This window comes from Pseudopipra pipra, chromosome Z (assembly GCF_036250125.1).
Source record: "Pseudopipra pipra isolate bDixPip1 chromosome Z, bDixPip1.hap1, whole genome shotgun sequence".
NCBI classification, from domain to species: domain Eukaryota; kingdom Metazoa; phylum Chordata; class Aves; order Passeriformes; family Pipridae; genus Pseudopipra; species Pseudopipra pipra.
The window spans coordinates 20,514,632-20,530,478 of record NC_087581.1 but is presented as its reverse complement, the minus strand read 5'-3'; the positions used below and the strand labels follow the sequence as shown (position 1 = coordinate 20,530,478).

Sequence of the window (15,847 nt, the reverse complement as noted above, 5' to 3'; positions counted from 1 at the left end):
TATTAATCTAACTACTGCAGAGCATTAACCATTTATCACAACGATTTAATTCTCATCAAATGCATACAGTATGTTTTCTACAGTAATCTAAATGGTGCACTACAAACTACTCATCTGGAAAAGATACAGGGTTCATTCATACGTAGACATCCCAAATAAAGATAACTGTAAATACATATTTTGCATAAATCATTATAATAGATACATTAAATCTATATTTTACAATTTTAAGTTGGAATTCATAGATATACATGTTTGCAGTTATATAAAATTTTCATTTTAATGTTTATGACACTAATTACATCTCATAAATACTTTATTACATATACGTATATATAGTACTGTGTATTACATATGTGTATATAAAAATTAGCATACTGTATGTAATAAATATATCAACTGATCTCTCACTTAAAAGGCATAGAGGAAAGCAAACAAAGGTATACATGAACATCACTAAATCTGGCTGAAGATTGAACATCAAAACTAGGATGCTGCACAATGGGGGGAAAATACTGCAGTTCTGTAATTAATTATTAATTTTTCATTCAGTATTTACTTGCTACACTTTTGAATCTTGCTTTTAATGCTTTTGTGCCTTTTTAACACTGTTTCTTAATGTACATCTAATTTATGTTCTTTGTATTATTATTAAAATCTTGTATTGTTTTCCTGGGGAAAGCTACTTTTTGCCTAGTACATAAAATTTGTTTTAGACCTAAGTCTCTGGTTTGGCTTCAATCCCAGAATATCCTGACTTCTAAAGAAACTGCAAAGCATTTCATATGGGTATCATGATTAAAAAGCTTCTGTCTTCACAGTGGATCCTCACTGCATTAATCCCTGTTATGTGCCACTTATTTCATTGGAGTTACATTTCTTATTTTAATATATGTGCTGTGTTTGGTCTCAGTACAATATAAATAAAAGGGATACTTAAAATGAAGCACTGTATTGACACACAATAAATAAAAGGGATACTTAAAATGAAGCACTGTATTGACACACATTTCATTATTTCAGAACTGGTCGTGGAAACTAATAACATAAAAAATGATAGTATGTTACAGCTGGCTTTGAAACTGAAAAAGTGCTTCAAGTAAGTTGAATAATTCCCAGTAGGGAAAGGGTGAGTACACAAGCACAAGTTTTGTATCACTCTTAATGAGTGCAGTAGTATCAGGTGCTCTTTAATAAGGCTGTTTGCTGTGGTTAAAGTATGTTCTAACCATACATGTCTCATTTCCTATAGTCCTTCTCTGGTACCAAGAGGCAAAGAAAAGAGTATTGTGGAATTTTTTTTAATATTAGATAAAGATTTCCATAGAGGAATTGGGTTTTATTCTTCATTTTTGCTCCTTGAACTACTGAACATTGAGCTGCTTTGACCAAACTCTCCAGCACTGTTTCCCTTCAGATAGTGACTACAGCTGGAGCACTTCAGCTCCAAAAGTTTCAGAAAATTGCAAAAAGCACCAAACAGGGACTTTAATGTTGCATAATTGTTTCCATTCTATGAGAGAGATTGCAAATGGTTTATCAGAGACCTCTTTGTCAATTACTTCTGGAAAACACTCTCTTTCCTATCTCTCAGAGCAAAATATAATTTATGGAGGCTGAATTCAGACTCTGCTTCTATTATAGATCATAAATTTCCTTCATTGATCATTCAGGTTATTTTTTGTTTTTCCAATAAATTAGTCTTACAAACTCCTCTTTTACCATAAATATACCATTTTTATTCTAAAACAAGCCTCTTTTAAGGCAGACACACAGGATCAGTTGTTAGACAACACCAGATAAGTTATTAATGGGTCAGAACCCATTTGTGGGGAGAATGTGTGTGTGTGTGTGTGTGCATGTGTGCGCATGTGTGTGTGTGTGTGTGTGGAGGGGGAAGGGATGGGTTGAACCTCATGGAGGCAAGGTGGTGTCGTATCCCTCCTGGCAGCCCCTGCAGCCCACATGGAACAGCCCCAGAGTTGCTGTCAGTCACAAACAGCCCAGGAAAACTATAACACACCACATCTGCTGGAGCCCCTAACCCAGCCTCAGATTGGCAGGGACAGTGAGAACACTGTTTTTCACCCTGACCTGGAATCCCAGAGTGGCTGGAAGGGTTGGCCATAGAGACCAGAGCAAATAAAACCAAGGGCATGTGTTTGCCTCGTATCGTGGCACTGCCACTTGGACTTGTGAGAGCTGGTCTTCTACAAGGCTTCAGTGGTAGCTCTAAAATCTATCTCTCCCTCTTTCTCCTTCTCTCTTCTTGATCCCTTTGTTTCTCTTTCTCTGCTCCTTTCTTGATACTTAGCGTGGTTTGCAGCTGGAGGGATTAGATCTTGATTTAAGTGTTGTGGATTAATAGTATGTGTTGAATCAGTATTGTAGTGGAACATTTTGTCTAGCTTGTGTGGTGTCCTTTGGAACTTTGGACAAATCCCCTTATTTACTCCCCTAAATGAATAAAGCAATTCCTTGGAAACAAGCCAGTTGCTATCTCAAGATATTAAAGAACCCTGTATCTATATATTAAAGTAAAGCTCTTAGCCAATTCCATGAGTCAGCATCTCCCGGGGCAGGAGTTTTACACCAGTCCTAATGCTATTCTGTTTGGGGGAATCTGTTGGAATCACTGGTGCAAATTCTCAAATTCCTTGTTGTAAAGTTGTTCAGCTGAGTGTCTCTTGTCCAGCAGCCTGATTCCTGACTAAATCCAGAAGTAAGGCTTTGTATGTCTTTTCTGACAGAAGAGGATCTGTAAACTGTCTGAGATCACAGTCAGGGTCAGGAAGTAAGACAGCAGATACTGAAAAATAGAACAGCTCTCAGCACATCAAAGCACAGAGATTTGTCTCATAAGACTGTTGGCAATTTGTAAAATGTCAGGTTATGTCAGGTGCCTCACTGAAATGTGTAGCTATGTTGACAAGTCAATGCAGGTAAGACACAGAAAAAAAATCCTTAAGAGTGAACAGCCTGAACCAGAAAAAAAAAGTTATTTGGTAATATAGATTGATATAAACACAAAATACAAGGGTGCCTTTTGCCAAGGAGCAGGGCAGAAGGAGACCAGGAAAAAACATAGCAACACAAGTTACTTTAATTGGGTAAAGGCATTCCTAAATCTTCTTTTTTCTTTTTTTTTTCTTTTTTTTTCCATTTTGCTGTATAAAAAAATGTTGATGCTTAATACACTGCTATAAACACTGCCTGCTACGAGGTATATTGACTGTGTTAGGTTATATTTATTGTAGGCCCCATGGCAAAAGTGAAAATCCTAGAAGAGTGACATGTTATTGGTTAATGGATAGATTATGGTGAGAAGAGAGGTCAAATGGTCTGGAGAACACTGTTTGAATGGGCTGCATGGAGAACTCCAGCTATAAGGAGTTGTATCACTGACTTCTAACTGTTAAGACATGAAGTTTCTGCCTTGAGCAGAAATTATTCCTTTGGTTCCAAACAAATAGTATAGAAAGAGAGCTGAGTTCCAGATTGTTGTGGTTTAACCCCAGCTGGCAACCAAGCACCACACAACCACTTGCTCACTTCCCCACCAGCAGGATCTGGGAAAGAATCAGAAGGGTAAAACCTAGAAAACATATGGGTTGAGATACAACAGTTTAATAGAGAAAGCAAAAGCTGTGCATGCAAGCAAAGCAAAAACAAGGAATTAATTTGCTGCTTCCCATGGGCAGGCAGGTATTCAGCCATCTCCAGGAGAGCAGGGCTCCATCGTGAGTAACCGTTATTCAGGAAGACAAACAGCATCCCTGGCTTCTTCCTTCTTCTCCCAACTTTATGTACTGAGCGTGGTGTCAAATGGTATGGAATATCCCTTTGGTCATTTTGGGCAACCTGTCCCAGCTGTGTCTCCTCCCAACCTCCCATGCACCCCCAGCCTCCTCACCAGCATGGCAGTACGGAAAGCAGAAAAGGCCTTGACTCTGCTGTAAGTGTTGCTCAGCAATAACAAAAACAGCTCTATATTATCAACACTGCTTTCAGCATAAATCCAAAACACAGCCCCATACAAGCCACCGTGAAGAAAATTAACTCTACCCCAGACAAAACCAGCACACAGATCAAAATCCAAGTTCTGCTTAACTGGGCACTGGTAGGATTCTCAGGAAACAAAAGATCTATTTTTCTACTTGTTCTCTGTTTAAGATATCTTGGGACTGAACTCCCCAAAGGACAACTCTTCTTTCATCCTAATGTGTCCCAATTCAAATCCTTATCACCTCCAACCCCAAATGACACCAGGGCGTTGTATCATTTATGAACCATATCCATTACCCCTATGTTAACTGTGGGCTGAGTTTAGCCAAAGACCCCCAAACCACACCCAAGATGGAAAAGCTCTAAGGGGAGTTCTATGTGATGCCCAAATCTGCCCTTAGAAGCCTTTTGCAGCCCCCCCACAACAGAACCCTTCAGCTTTGTCTCTCTTCTAATCGTAACCCTGGCCAGGTAGCCTTTAAGGTAGAGCTTAAACAGAGAAAACTCAAATTGTAGCACAGATGAAAAAGTTCCAGGAGAGAATTGATTTGGCAGCCCACACCTTTCCTTAACAGCCTGCCTGCAGCCTCGCTTCACCTAGATCTCTAGGCCTTGTCTCTCTTTGAACCTTAGTGCTAGAAGACCTTTAACACCAGACAGACTGAAATGTGGCTCAGATAAAAAGGCTCCCTGAGAATTCCTTCTACAGCCCAGACCTTCTCTCAGCAGCCCCACTTCAGCTAAACCCTTAGGAACTGTCCCTTCCTTGCCCTAAAAGTGCCCAAGGCCTTAACCCTGGGCAAACCCAAACATGGCCCTGATTCAAGTTTTGAGAGTAATTCTTCTGCAGAACCACCCCTAGGCAGACCCTCTGCAGACCCACCAGAACTAGACTCCCAGGAACTGTCTCTCTTCTAACTCTAAAATTGCCCAGAACACTTTCTGCAGTCCAAACTCTCCCTTAGAAGCTTCTCCACAGCGCCATGTCACCTAGACCTATAGATTTTGTCTCTCTCTGAACCCTAAACTTAGCCTTAACCCTTGCCATGTGCTTTGGCTAGTAAATAGTCAAAATGATTGAATAAAAAATTCTCAAGAGAAATGTCTTTGTGGCTGAACTTTGTCTTGCAGCTTCGTTCCATGTATAAATTTGTCTCTCATAAATGTAATGCTAACCATAGCCATGGGCTGACCCTTACACAAAGTTCCCATGCCACAGCCAAGGTGATTAAGTCCTTTCGCAGCTCAAGCCTTCCCTTCCCAGTTCATTTGTAGACCCATTTCATTGGGCCCCTGTGTTTTGTCTCTTTGTTATCCACTAGGTCTGTATGTGAGTAGCCGGTCTCAAAGTGTGACAACCCCAGCGGTTGCCTGCTGTCAGCTGAGCAAGCCTTCAAGCAAGAAACTCAAAACTGAGCAAGACCTCAACTTACTCCTTCCCTCTCAAAGGGGGGAGCTTCAACAGTGTGTGCATAGGTGTGCAGCAGCTCACTGTTTCAGTACCTGCTTATGGCAAGAGCCCACTTCCAGTAATTGTCCTGAAGAAGGAATCATGATAAAAAGGACATTGTGGTGCTGGAGCATATCCAGAGAAGGGCAATAAGGCTTGTCAAAGGTCTGGAAAACGTATCTTATGTGGAATGGCTGAGGGAGCTCACTTTGTTTAGTTTCAAGAAGAGGATGCTTGGGGGGGACCTCATCACTCTCTACAACCACCTGAAAGGAAGTTGTAGTGAGGTGGGGACAGGTCTCTGCCTGCAGTGAGAAGACAAGAGGAAATGGCCTTGAGCTGAGACAGAGGGGATTCAGAGCAGGTATTAGAAAATTTTTTTTCACTGTTAGGGTGGTCAGGCATCGGAACAGGTTGCCCAGGGAGGTCGTGCAGACACCATCCATGGAGATGCTCAAGGAGTGACTGGTTCTGGTGCTGGATGATGGTTTAGTGGTTACAGAGACAGCGCTGGTCGGTGGCTGGATGAACTCTATTCCAGCCTTGATGATTCTGAGATTCTGCTTCTGTCTTCCGAACTTTTCACTCCTCAGGGTGCAGGCATTTCAGCCCGTTCGTGACCTCGGGTTTATCCTAGCACACCTACAATCCTAACTGATTTAGCCAAATACTCTACTTTTGACGCGCTCCTGAACGGCAGCTCAATTACAGTCGGCCAGCACCTGTAGAAAGCAAATCAGCTGCACGGACATTGCTCTCACAGCCCCCGCTGTGCCCGGCTGGCACTGTTACCACGCCTCCTGCCCCTCCCTGTCGCTGTCGCTGTCCCACCCCGCCCACCCCGCACATGCGCCGCGCTCTCCGCCCAACCAGGCCCCTAAGGGGCGTCTGCCCGTAGCGGTGCGGAAGTGGCGCGAGAGCCGGCGGAAGGGGCCCTTCCCTTCCTGCCGCATTCCGAGACCTTCCTGCCGCATTCCGGGCCTTTCCTGCCGCATCCCGAGTCCTTCCGCCGCATCCCGGACGCTTCCTGTGGCTCCCTGCATCCGGCGGACGGAGCGACGCTCAGCTGCCAGAGCTGGTCTCCACTGCCAGCCCTGCTCGGTGCTGCCCGCGGGCCCGCCCCGCGTGCCTCCACCCAGGCTTGGCGTGAGTATCCCGTGTGGATCCCGTGTGGATGTGACAGGGAGCGGTGCCGGGGGTCGGACTTGGGCCGCAGGCGTGGCAGTGGCACCGGACACCTGTCCTGGCGGTGTCACTAGGGGCTGTCGGGGATCCGTGGGCCGGGCTCCCTGCACGGGGCACTTGGCTCTGCGAGAAGAACGCGCTGGTTTGGAAACGGTGCCCGCCGGGACAATGGTACCGGGACTGTAACTTATGAAACTCTTTCTGGAGAGCCTGGTAGTTCCTGCCGATGTAATCTCTGCCGGAAGGCACGGTAATTGTCGCTGTCGCTGCTGTGAGGCAGCGGTGTTGCTGCGTTGTTTTGGTGTGGGAAAGGTAACTCCTCCGCTCTTTCTCTTCCTGGTATTTACTGCTTCAAAGGCTAAATGGTGTTTCTTCTGCACCTCTTGGATTCTCATGAATGGTCCTATTACTAGCTAATTGTTTCCATAAACGGCTTTCGTATCCTGTGTGTGGTGTGAAGAGTGCCTGGTCTGCTCAGAGAGGAATGAGGTGTGTTAACAGTTGTTCTGTCTACGAGAAATGAAAGAGTTTAGACAGCACATAAATAATTATTCATATTAAATATAAATGTCAAGTGACTTTGTTGACATGCAGTTCAGTTCGTTCATTTAGCAGAATTGAAAGTGAACATGCAAATAATAACTTACATTAGTACATAATACTTCCCCTCATCCACCTCTCCAAAGAGAGGAACAAAAAAGAAAGAGGAAGAACTGTGAGAGCATTAATCCTGATACTTTTTATTCATGGAGCTATTGCAGTGATGTCCATGTATGTATTACTGGGTTTTCACTAGTGTGGGTTGTCATCACATGAAGTAAGGAACAAAGTCAAACCTGAGCACATAAACTCCTTGTTACTCATTTTCCTACGCTGTGTGCTAATGCTGCCTGCAGTGACAGTCAAAGCTGTCCCAGGAGGTTAAACATGGCCAGTTTTACCAGAATCAATTCTAAGTTTAAAAGGTAGTAAACCTATATTTTTTTATCACAGAGGCCATTCAGTAAAATATTACTATATATATGATATTCTTAAAGCATGAGGAGATTATTTGCAATTCCTGTCATAATTTGGCTGCTTTTTTATGTGTTGTGTCATGAAAATAATATTAACTTATAGATTGTGATCTGCTGCATCTTCATGTTCTTATGGTGTAGTCAAAGTATTTCTTCCCATATACTGTGGACCTTACTGTGGAATGTTTGAATATGAAACATATTCCACTGTAATGCATTGCTTTTCCTTGAGATGAACATTCTTATACCTTGTGACATGTAATTTTTCAAAAATTAAATTTAAAACAGAGAGGAGCAAATAAAAATCCATTTTTAAACATGAATAAAGTAAGTAGGAATTGTGAAACTTTAGAGTGTACAGTATGTTTATTTAGTTTCTTGTCCTGAAAGGCAATAAAAGCTAGCCTGCAATGACAATTCTCTGTAGCAATTCTTGGAAGTATAATCTAGATTACTTGAATTTTTAAACCAAGACTTTAAAAGGCAACTAGTATTTCTTTTTGCCTAATTTCAATACCATTATTTCTTTTTTTTTTTTTCATGAAGGTAAAAGGATACATGTTCACTTCAAGTAGAAAGGAGCATGTTCCCAAATTCTTCCAACTTGGGTCGTCCACCCTTCCCTTCAAAGCATCAGCAACAGAGTAATTTCTTCAATGTACTTCCTGTAAATATACCTCCTGCTCTTCTTTCTCACCAGCAAACTGTTGTTCCTCCGTTGAATTTTCGCACTGCATTGTAAGTACAGTAAGGTGACGATTGGGTTTGAAAGAAGTATTTCTGTTTATGGCAGATGGTTTTCACTATTTTTAACATGAAACTGCATTGAACTTCAAAAATATGGAGTTGTCACCTGTAAAACAGAGCTGTATAACTTCTGTTGGTGACCTGCAAGTCTTAACACTCGCCTGCATTGTGCATAGTGCATGAAATGCCGTTGCACTGACTGTTAATCCACAGTTCAGTTTTAAAGGGCTTCAATTATATTTGTTTGTTGGGAAGAACAGGGAGAAAATGTGAAGGGGAAGAAACATCTAATCTTGGGTCTATATTTGTAGATGCTATAGTGTTCTTTTGACTTTTGAGTTTAACAGTGCCTTAAGTTATTTTGTTTGCTAACCCCTTCTTACACATGTGCTGTCAAGAATGATAATTTTCTGGTTTTTAATGAAGTACATATCATATACTAAAATATGTTTTCCTTTTGATTAGAAAAGAAAGACTTATTACTTCTAAGAGAAAAAATGACAGAACTTGTAGAGTTTAGTACTCGTTTAACAAGAACTACCAATCCGTAAAAATCGTCTTATCTTAATAATAATAGTTATGGACTGTAGTCTTTCTAGAGCTCTTTTGAGTGGGAACCTTGCAGCTACTCCAGCTGTTACTTCAACTGCTACACTGCAACCAATGACTTATGGAAATGTCAATCCAGTGTCTACGTCAGGTGCCCTCACATCGTTTCAAGGAAGAAAGTAAGTTCTTTGTATGTATATGACTAACACTGGTTGTAATGTACCCATGGTGAAGCTCATCTAGTATCAATTACTTATGCAACTTGAGTTATGTTAAAAATTGCAATACTGAATACTTTTTTTAATGAAACAGGTAATGTGAAGCATTCACGTTTTTGAGAATCTTAGTACTCATAAGTGACTTCCTGTACCTAGGTTTTCTCTTCCAGCAGCTGTAGGCTTGCAGACCTGTGATTTAGGTGATTTTTTTTAATGCTACAATAAATTGTAGTCTGTATGTAATTGACTATAAGCAGATGTGTGTCAACAAATGTTCTTTTCCTGTTAAAGAGTGCACCCTCAAGATTTTATGTCTTGTTTTTCATGACACATTACATGTTTTTCCTGATTTTCTTATTTATGTGATGCTTTATTTTTCAAATACAAAGTGTTAAATTCAAACATACATACGGATTCAGGTATAGTAGTTGATATGAGTTTGTAATAATTCTGTGAATCAGCTGAGAGGGAAGAAAGTTTATGTAACCTGTCTTCAGAACTATTTCCTGTATGCTCTTTCTCTTTCAGATCTAACAGATGAAAAAATAAGTACAATATGTTATTAAGTTATAGCTGAGTAAGGAACTATAATTATCCCATGAACTAAGGAAGTTTCTCATTTCATGCTGCATGCATCTTTTCCTCTTGAGCAGTCTGTTTTATAGAAGGCTGTGCCATGTTGGGAGATTTGCAGTCAACTTAACCAAACGTGCCATTTGGGTTTAAGTTGGTTAGCGCTGATACTTGCCTTTAAGCTGCATCAATTCACTTCCAGGGTAGCTGCACTTCGGCAGTTGTGTGGTCTCTTTTCCCATTCCAGGTTTGTTTCACATAATATCTAGGATGGGCACACCTGTTCTGTAGAATACTTGCTTTTAGTGAAGTAGGTACATCGTTGAATGTTCGTATCTGAACTTTGTAGAAACTGTCTTTTAATCATAGGGTTAAGCTGGGAACTATAGGAATTACGCTCACTCTCTCTCTCTCTCTCTCTCTCTCTCTCTCTCTCTCTCTCTCTCTCTCTCTCTCTCTCTCTTTCTTTCTCTCTCTCTCCCCCCCCCCCCGCCTCTCTCTAGGAGGCAAAGTGAACAAAGTGTTTCACATAATGTCAAACGGCAGCGGATTGATTCACAGAATTCTGACACAACTGTAGTTAACCAAGCCGTGCCTTTACCAGAAGAACGTCAACACTCCTTCCCAGGACCAATTTCAATTCAGTCTCCATCGTTCCTCGCTCGTGGCTCACCAGCTTTAGCTAGATGTGTCCCTCCGTTGCGAGATACTTTGTTTCCAGACCCTACAGAAGCCAGGCTCCCTCTGGCCAAAGATGCGGTAGTAACTTTCTGTGCTTGTGCTTACTTCTGCCTTCTGAGTAGGCAGAATCCAGAGGTGCTGTGGGAGACCACAAAAATTTATGCAAGGTTTTTGACAGTGTAAAAGGGTCTCTTATCGCTGAGCTGTCATTAGAAGGAATATCAATAAATGTAGCTGCTGCTAGAGTTCTGTATAACCCCATGTGTGTGCTTGGGTTTGGAACATTTTTTTCGGGGGTGGGGAAGGTCAGCGTGTTATTTGCTTGTGTTGTTTGGTTTCCATACTAATGTCAGGAAACCTACATATCTGCTCCAGGAAGTAAAAATTGGGAGGAATGGTCCATTTCTCACATGATATGGGGGGGGAAAAGAATCCAGATTTTAAAAAAAACCAAACTCCATGGTAATATGAGAGAAGTGCATTCTGAATAAATACAGTTTTGGGCCTGTAAAGATGTCTTCTACCTCTTTTCAAGAGGATGTAAAAGTTATGGTTGTAGCTTTTCTGTAATATAGAAGAGAATGCCTTCTTTAGATAGACAGTGTAGCTTTGAACTGTTTCTTGTTTTAAATAAATACAATAAAAACATGTGGCTAATCAGTCTTGATACTTTATTTGCATCCACATGAGAGAAGCTTTTTTTTTTTTAGTATGAATGTGCCTGCTGAATACAGCATATAGCAGTATTGTGAAAGAAAAATAATTAATACCTCCTTCCAGCAAAGATCTGACTACTTCTTTAATAGTTTGTATGGGATAAAAAATAAAGCTACTTTAAAGTGGTTTTTTTAATAATTTTTTCACCTACTGGTAGGCAAACTGTTGACATTAAAGTCAGCAGAAGATATCTCTAGTCTTTTACTACCTATTTCCTGAGAGGCTGCTGATACTGATGATGCAAAAATTTCCTAAAATGCCTTTCCTGTGGATAGGCATTTTATAAAAAATTGAACAAATTTAAATTTGAAAACTAGCAGAAGTTTCTTTGAGGGTGTTAATCAATATGAAATTTAAGTGCAGTAAAACTCTAGACAATGGAGGAGGTCATGTGAAGTGATGCTGGTTTTTGCATTTAAAAAAAATAACTTCTGTGTTTGTTTTATGTAATTACATATCTGACAGGAAAGAATGTTCGCTTCTCTGTATCTTTACTTTTTGGATGTGTGTGTCCAGTTAAGTCAACAGGTTTTGGAGTTGTTTCAAGCATGTCGACAACAGGCCTCTGATTTGAACAGCAAAGAGCTCTGCAGAACAGAACTCCAGAGAGAAATTCAGCTAATTTTTCCACGTATGTTTTGAATTTAGTTACTTAATACCAGCTTGAATGTTCTTCAGGTTCGCAGTTTTTCCTTCCTCTCAAACTGTTATATGTCACATCACGTTTATTTGCTGTTATTCTTTTATTACAGAGAGCAGACTTTATTTGGTTGGATCCTCTCTGAATGGATTTGGCACTCGTAGTAGTGATGGTGATTTGTGCCTGGTGGTTAAAGAAGAACCAGTAAGTAATTTAAAACTATGTAGTTAAAACAAGGTCTGGTTTTATGTGTGTGCTGTTAAAAGGCTGGATTCCAAAATGATAAACAGATGGTTAAATCCTTTTGATTTAATAACATATTTTTGCATTCATAATAGCTATGAACTATGGGCCCAGTAATGTTGCAGATATAAATTCAACCCTATAAACCTAATAAAACTTTAAAAAATAAGCTTTGCCTTCAGTTTGTGAGTAAAAAAAAAATACAACCAAGCAGAAGTAAGTGTGTAGAACAAGGAAGAAAATTGTTTAGAGAACTCTAATTTTTTCTAGATGCAGAAACAACTTTTAGTAAGTCAAATTTTTTATATCATTATTTAGATTCATAGCTACCTAGTTTAATGATCAAGTATAAGAAGGAATTTGATAGGCAAAATATCTTAAATAGTTTTAGTGACAGAAAATGTTATGAGTGGAATTTTGCTTGAGAGAAAAGATATAAGAAAAAAGAAATCTAAATAAACCATAATCTTGAAAGAATTGAAGCATCATTTAAACAGAAGGAGAGTACATTTTTGTGTAAATGGGGCTAGGTTATCACCTAATTCTGTGATTTTTAAATTATTTTGAATATTAAATATAGATTGTTCTATCTGGCATTTGCCATGATAAATCTATATCTTGGCTGTAGAATGTGTTGATGTACATGTTCATGTCTTATTCACAGAATTAATTTCATTTTAAAAGCAAAGCATGCTTACTTGGAACACTTAGATAAGAGATATCAACTTTTTTCTTTACTTTTAATATCATATTTCAGGTGAATCAGAAGACTGAAGCGAGACGTATACTCAGCTCAGTTCAAAAACTCTTCAGTACTAAACTTTGTAAGTTCCTGGCTACAGTGAGGTGGTAAGATTATTGGCAATTCTGGAAGAAGTATTGATGCACAATTGCAACTACTGTATGTAATTGCATATTGTCTAGCTTCTAATCATAGTACTGTTTCCAGCAAAGCTATAAGTATTTAGTAATGTTGTTTGGTACTGGTGATGGTAATTAGGAAAACATAATGGTTTTCTTGAAAACTAGTCAACTTCAGTAACAGGTAATATCTCAAATGGCTTTTTAATTGTGGAACACAATGAGAAGGGGGTAGATTTCTCTTTGGGAAACCTCTGTTACTGAACCCTTACTACTCTTTTAGATTGCACTGCTTTCCTGGGAAAAATACTCTTTAAGGATTTGTAAAATAAGATGTCACTGTGTAGAATTGATTTTTTAGGGGGCAGGGAAGGCTTGATAGGTGTGAAAAAATTACCTTAGGTGCCTAATGAAGCAATCACTAAATGTGGATAGTACCAGCAGATACAGATAAAACAGATCAATTCATACTTTTTGTAAGCTGTTGTTTAGATTCCCTACAGATGAAGAATTCACACGGGCAGTTCTTAATTTAAATGTGAAAGCTTCCTACTTCAAAGAGGCTTTTGTATCATCCTTTGAATTGTAAAAGAGCCAGACATTTACTGATATCAATGACTTTATCACCCTGTTTCTCAGACTTGTGGTACATTCTTTGATGCTACTCCTTGTATTGATGCTCTGAAAGATCCTGCAGTGCTAAAAGGAACAAACCATGAATTTAAGTGTAATCTTCAAAATTTCCTCATTGGCGGGCGAGCACACAGATTTTAACAGCTCACTTTGAAGAGTTATTTGATAGATGCTTTGCAGAATAGACATTTGATATTTAATGCTTATTACTGTTGTATATTGACATTTGCATAAGGAGTCCAAAACTTAATCTGGGTTTCCCTGGAATGCGAGACTCTCCCGTGCTTCACACAAGAGAATGGAAATAAACATAGTTTGGGCCAAACATCAAAGCTAATAAAGTATGTGCCAAGATGTAAGAGAAACAACAAGAGAAAGAAAGATAAGATGTTACTTAAAATTAAGTACTTGCTCTGGTTTTGTGAAAGACTTAAAGGACAAAAAGAAATAAGGAGGAGATTTGTGATATAGGTAAAGTTCGAGAGCTTTTTTAACCTTTTTCCAGATCATTTCAGTTTTTTCTATCTGTGGCTCTCATGGCATCCTCCTCTTTGTTGTGTGATGTTCCTGTATATTCCAAAATAAAGGCAACAGGAGATGTGATTCTCTGCTTATTTCACCTTAATTCCATGATTGCCAAATGAAGAAGCATTCCAAGTGCTGATTAGATCAGTCTCTTTCGCCATTTGTGTTAGGTAAATCAACTTCAGAACTTTAAGTGCTATCTCTCATCCTTTATATACAGTTAAATGTGGTTGTTAGATTAGTATTTCCTTCTAGGAGGTTTAGGGAGTGGATTCAAAATTTGTTTAAACTCCATCTTATTTCAGTTTCAGGCTTGCAAAAAGTAACAAGTGTGAGCAAGGAATTTTAGCCTATCTTAGAGTCTCTTAGAGCAGAGGCTTTTCTGTGTTGTCATTTTGCATCTAGAATACCAAGTGAAATGAAAATGTGTTCTGTTTTTGAATAATCTAATCTCAGAGAAAAGTAGGAAAAAGATTTTGGTATTTATTCACTGTTTTTGTGGGACTTGTTATGTATTGTGTTTCTCCTAAGGCAGAGACGTGGGGATAGCAGATATATCGTCCATTTCAAAGACTAGCTGAGTGCATGTAACTTCCTGATTTATTTGTTCAGATACATGCATATACGTTTTTTTACAATATTGGCTAACATTCCCAGAAATGTACACTCAAGCCAATGTCTTTAGAAATGTGACACATCAATTTGGAGTGATAATTGAAGAGATTATAATCCAGACCACTGAGAGTAAATGTCAGACTGAGTACTCTCTTCGGGTTCATCTGTGCAGGATTCATTTGAAAAACACTTGGCAGTATTGGGTTGACTGGTGTTTACTATCTGCGTAAATAACAAAGAGCTCTTTTTCTCTTAGATTTACAAAGAGGGGCAATAGTGTTGAGGCTGGAGTATCAGAGTGGAATCTGCCTAATGGTTGTCTAGTAGGAAATGTGCAATAGCTGGGATGAGCAGGGGAATTTGAACTCAAATGGACTATGCAGTTGAGAGAGTGAATTCCAAAAAATCACCAGTTAATTCATCCTGTGCTTGCTTGTGCCTTCCTAGATTCATCAAAAATGCGATCAGACTTCTGTGTTGCCCAGTTTCTCCTTCAATAGTATAACCCAATGAATGAGTCCAGGCTACACGTCCGGGATGTGAAAGATCTTTCTGGCATATACTGTGTTTGGGATTAATGTTTTATCCAATTCCCAGTCTTCTATTCTGTAAAAGGAAAGAGAGAATTAAGCTGTTTAATCTGAAACTGTGCGTGAATAAATTATTTATGAAGCAGTGCTTAGCCTTCTTTGAAGCCATTATATTCTTCTTTGCTAAGCTGAAGTGGTGTTCATGACTTTTTCACAGACATGCCTGAAACTGTGGAGCAGCCATGTAGATTTCTTTACATGTATTTTGGTGTAGCCTCTCTGGTCGTAGCTTTCAAGGTCACATAGTCAGTTTGCTAAGGCACTTATTCAACCTGTATGTGTTTCAGAATTTCACATTCTGTATTTGCAACTGTTTCTTCCCTTTTATGTATAACAGTACAGACTCTGCTAACAGTGTCATTGTTCTGAGGCAAGAAAGAGGATACCAGCAGGAAGTTACTGCCTTTTAACTTCCTATTTGCTCCTTCTAACTTCCTCCTTGAAACAAATTGGGATTATGTTTTGGGATTATCTTTTCTTCTTAGCCAACTAATAAACATCCATCAAGTGTTGTGAGGCATTTGAGAGGAGTGTGTTTGGAAGTGGATTGCCACTAAGAATGAGTTTGGTTAACCTCTGAAGAGCACTTGGGAAGGGTT

The 15,847-nt window shown here is 39.5% G+C and overlaps 1 protein-coding gene across 4 annotated transcripts in view; it reads left to right on the top strand.

The window, feature by feature from the left end:
- Positions 1-6,464: 6,464 nt before the first annotated feature.
- The window catches only part of TENT2 (terminal nucleotidyltransferase 2), a 45,310-nt gene continuing 35,927 nt past the window's right edge, over positions 6,465-15,847 (top strand). For all 4 annotated transcript variants that reach the window (XM_064642546.1, XM_064642544.1, XM_064642545.1 and 1 more), the window contains exons 1-7: positions 6,465-6,601; positions 8,203-8,394; positions 8,994-9,131; positions 10,247-10,502; positions 11,658-11,772; positions 11,894-11,985; positions 12,782-12,848. In XM_064642546.1, the coding sequence (XP_064498616.1) occupies positions 8,240-8,394; positions 8,994-9,131; positions 10,247-10,502; positions 11,658-11,772; positions 11,894-11,985; positions 12,782-12,848 (823 nt within the window). In that variant the 5' untranslated portion in view covers positions 6,465-6,601; positions 8,203-8,239. The remainder of the gene's footprint in view (positions 6,602-8,202; positions 8,395-8,993; positions 9,132-10,246; positions 10,503-11,657; positions 11,773-11,893; positions 11,986-12,781; positions 12,849-15,847) is intronic.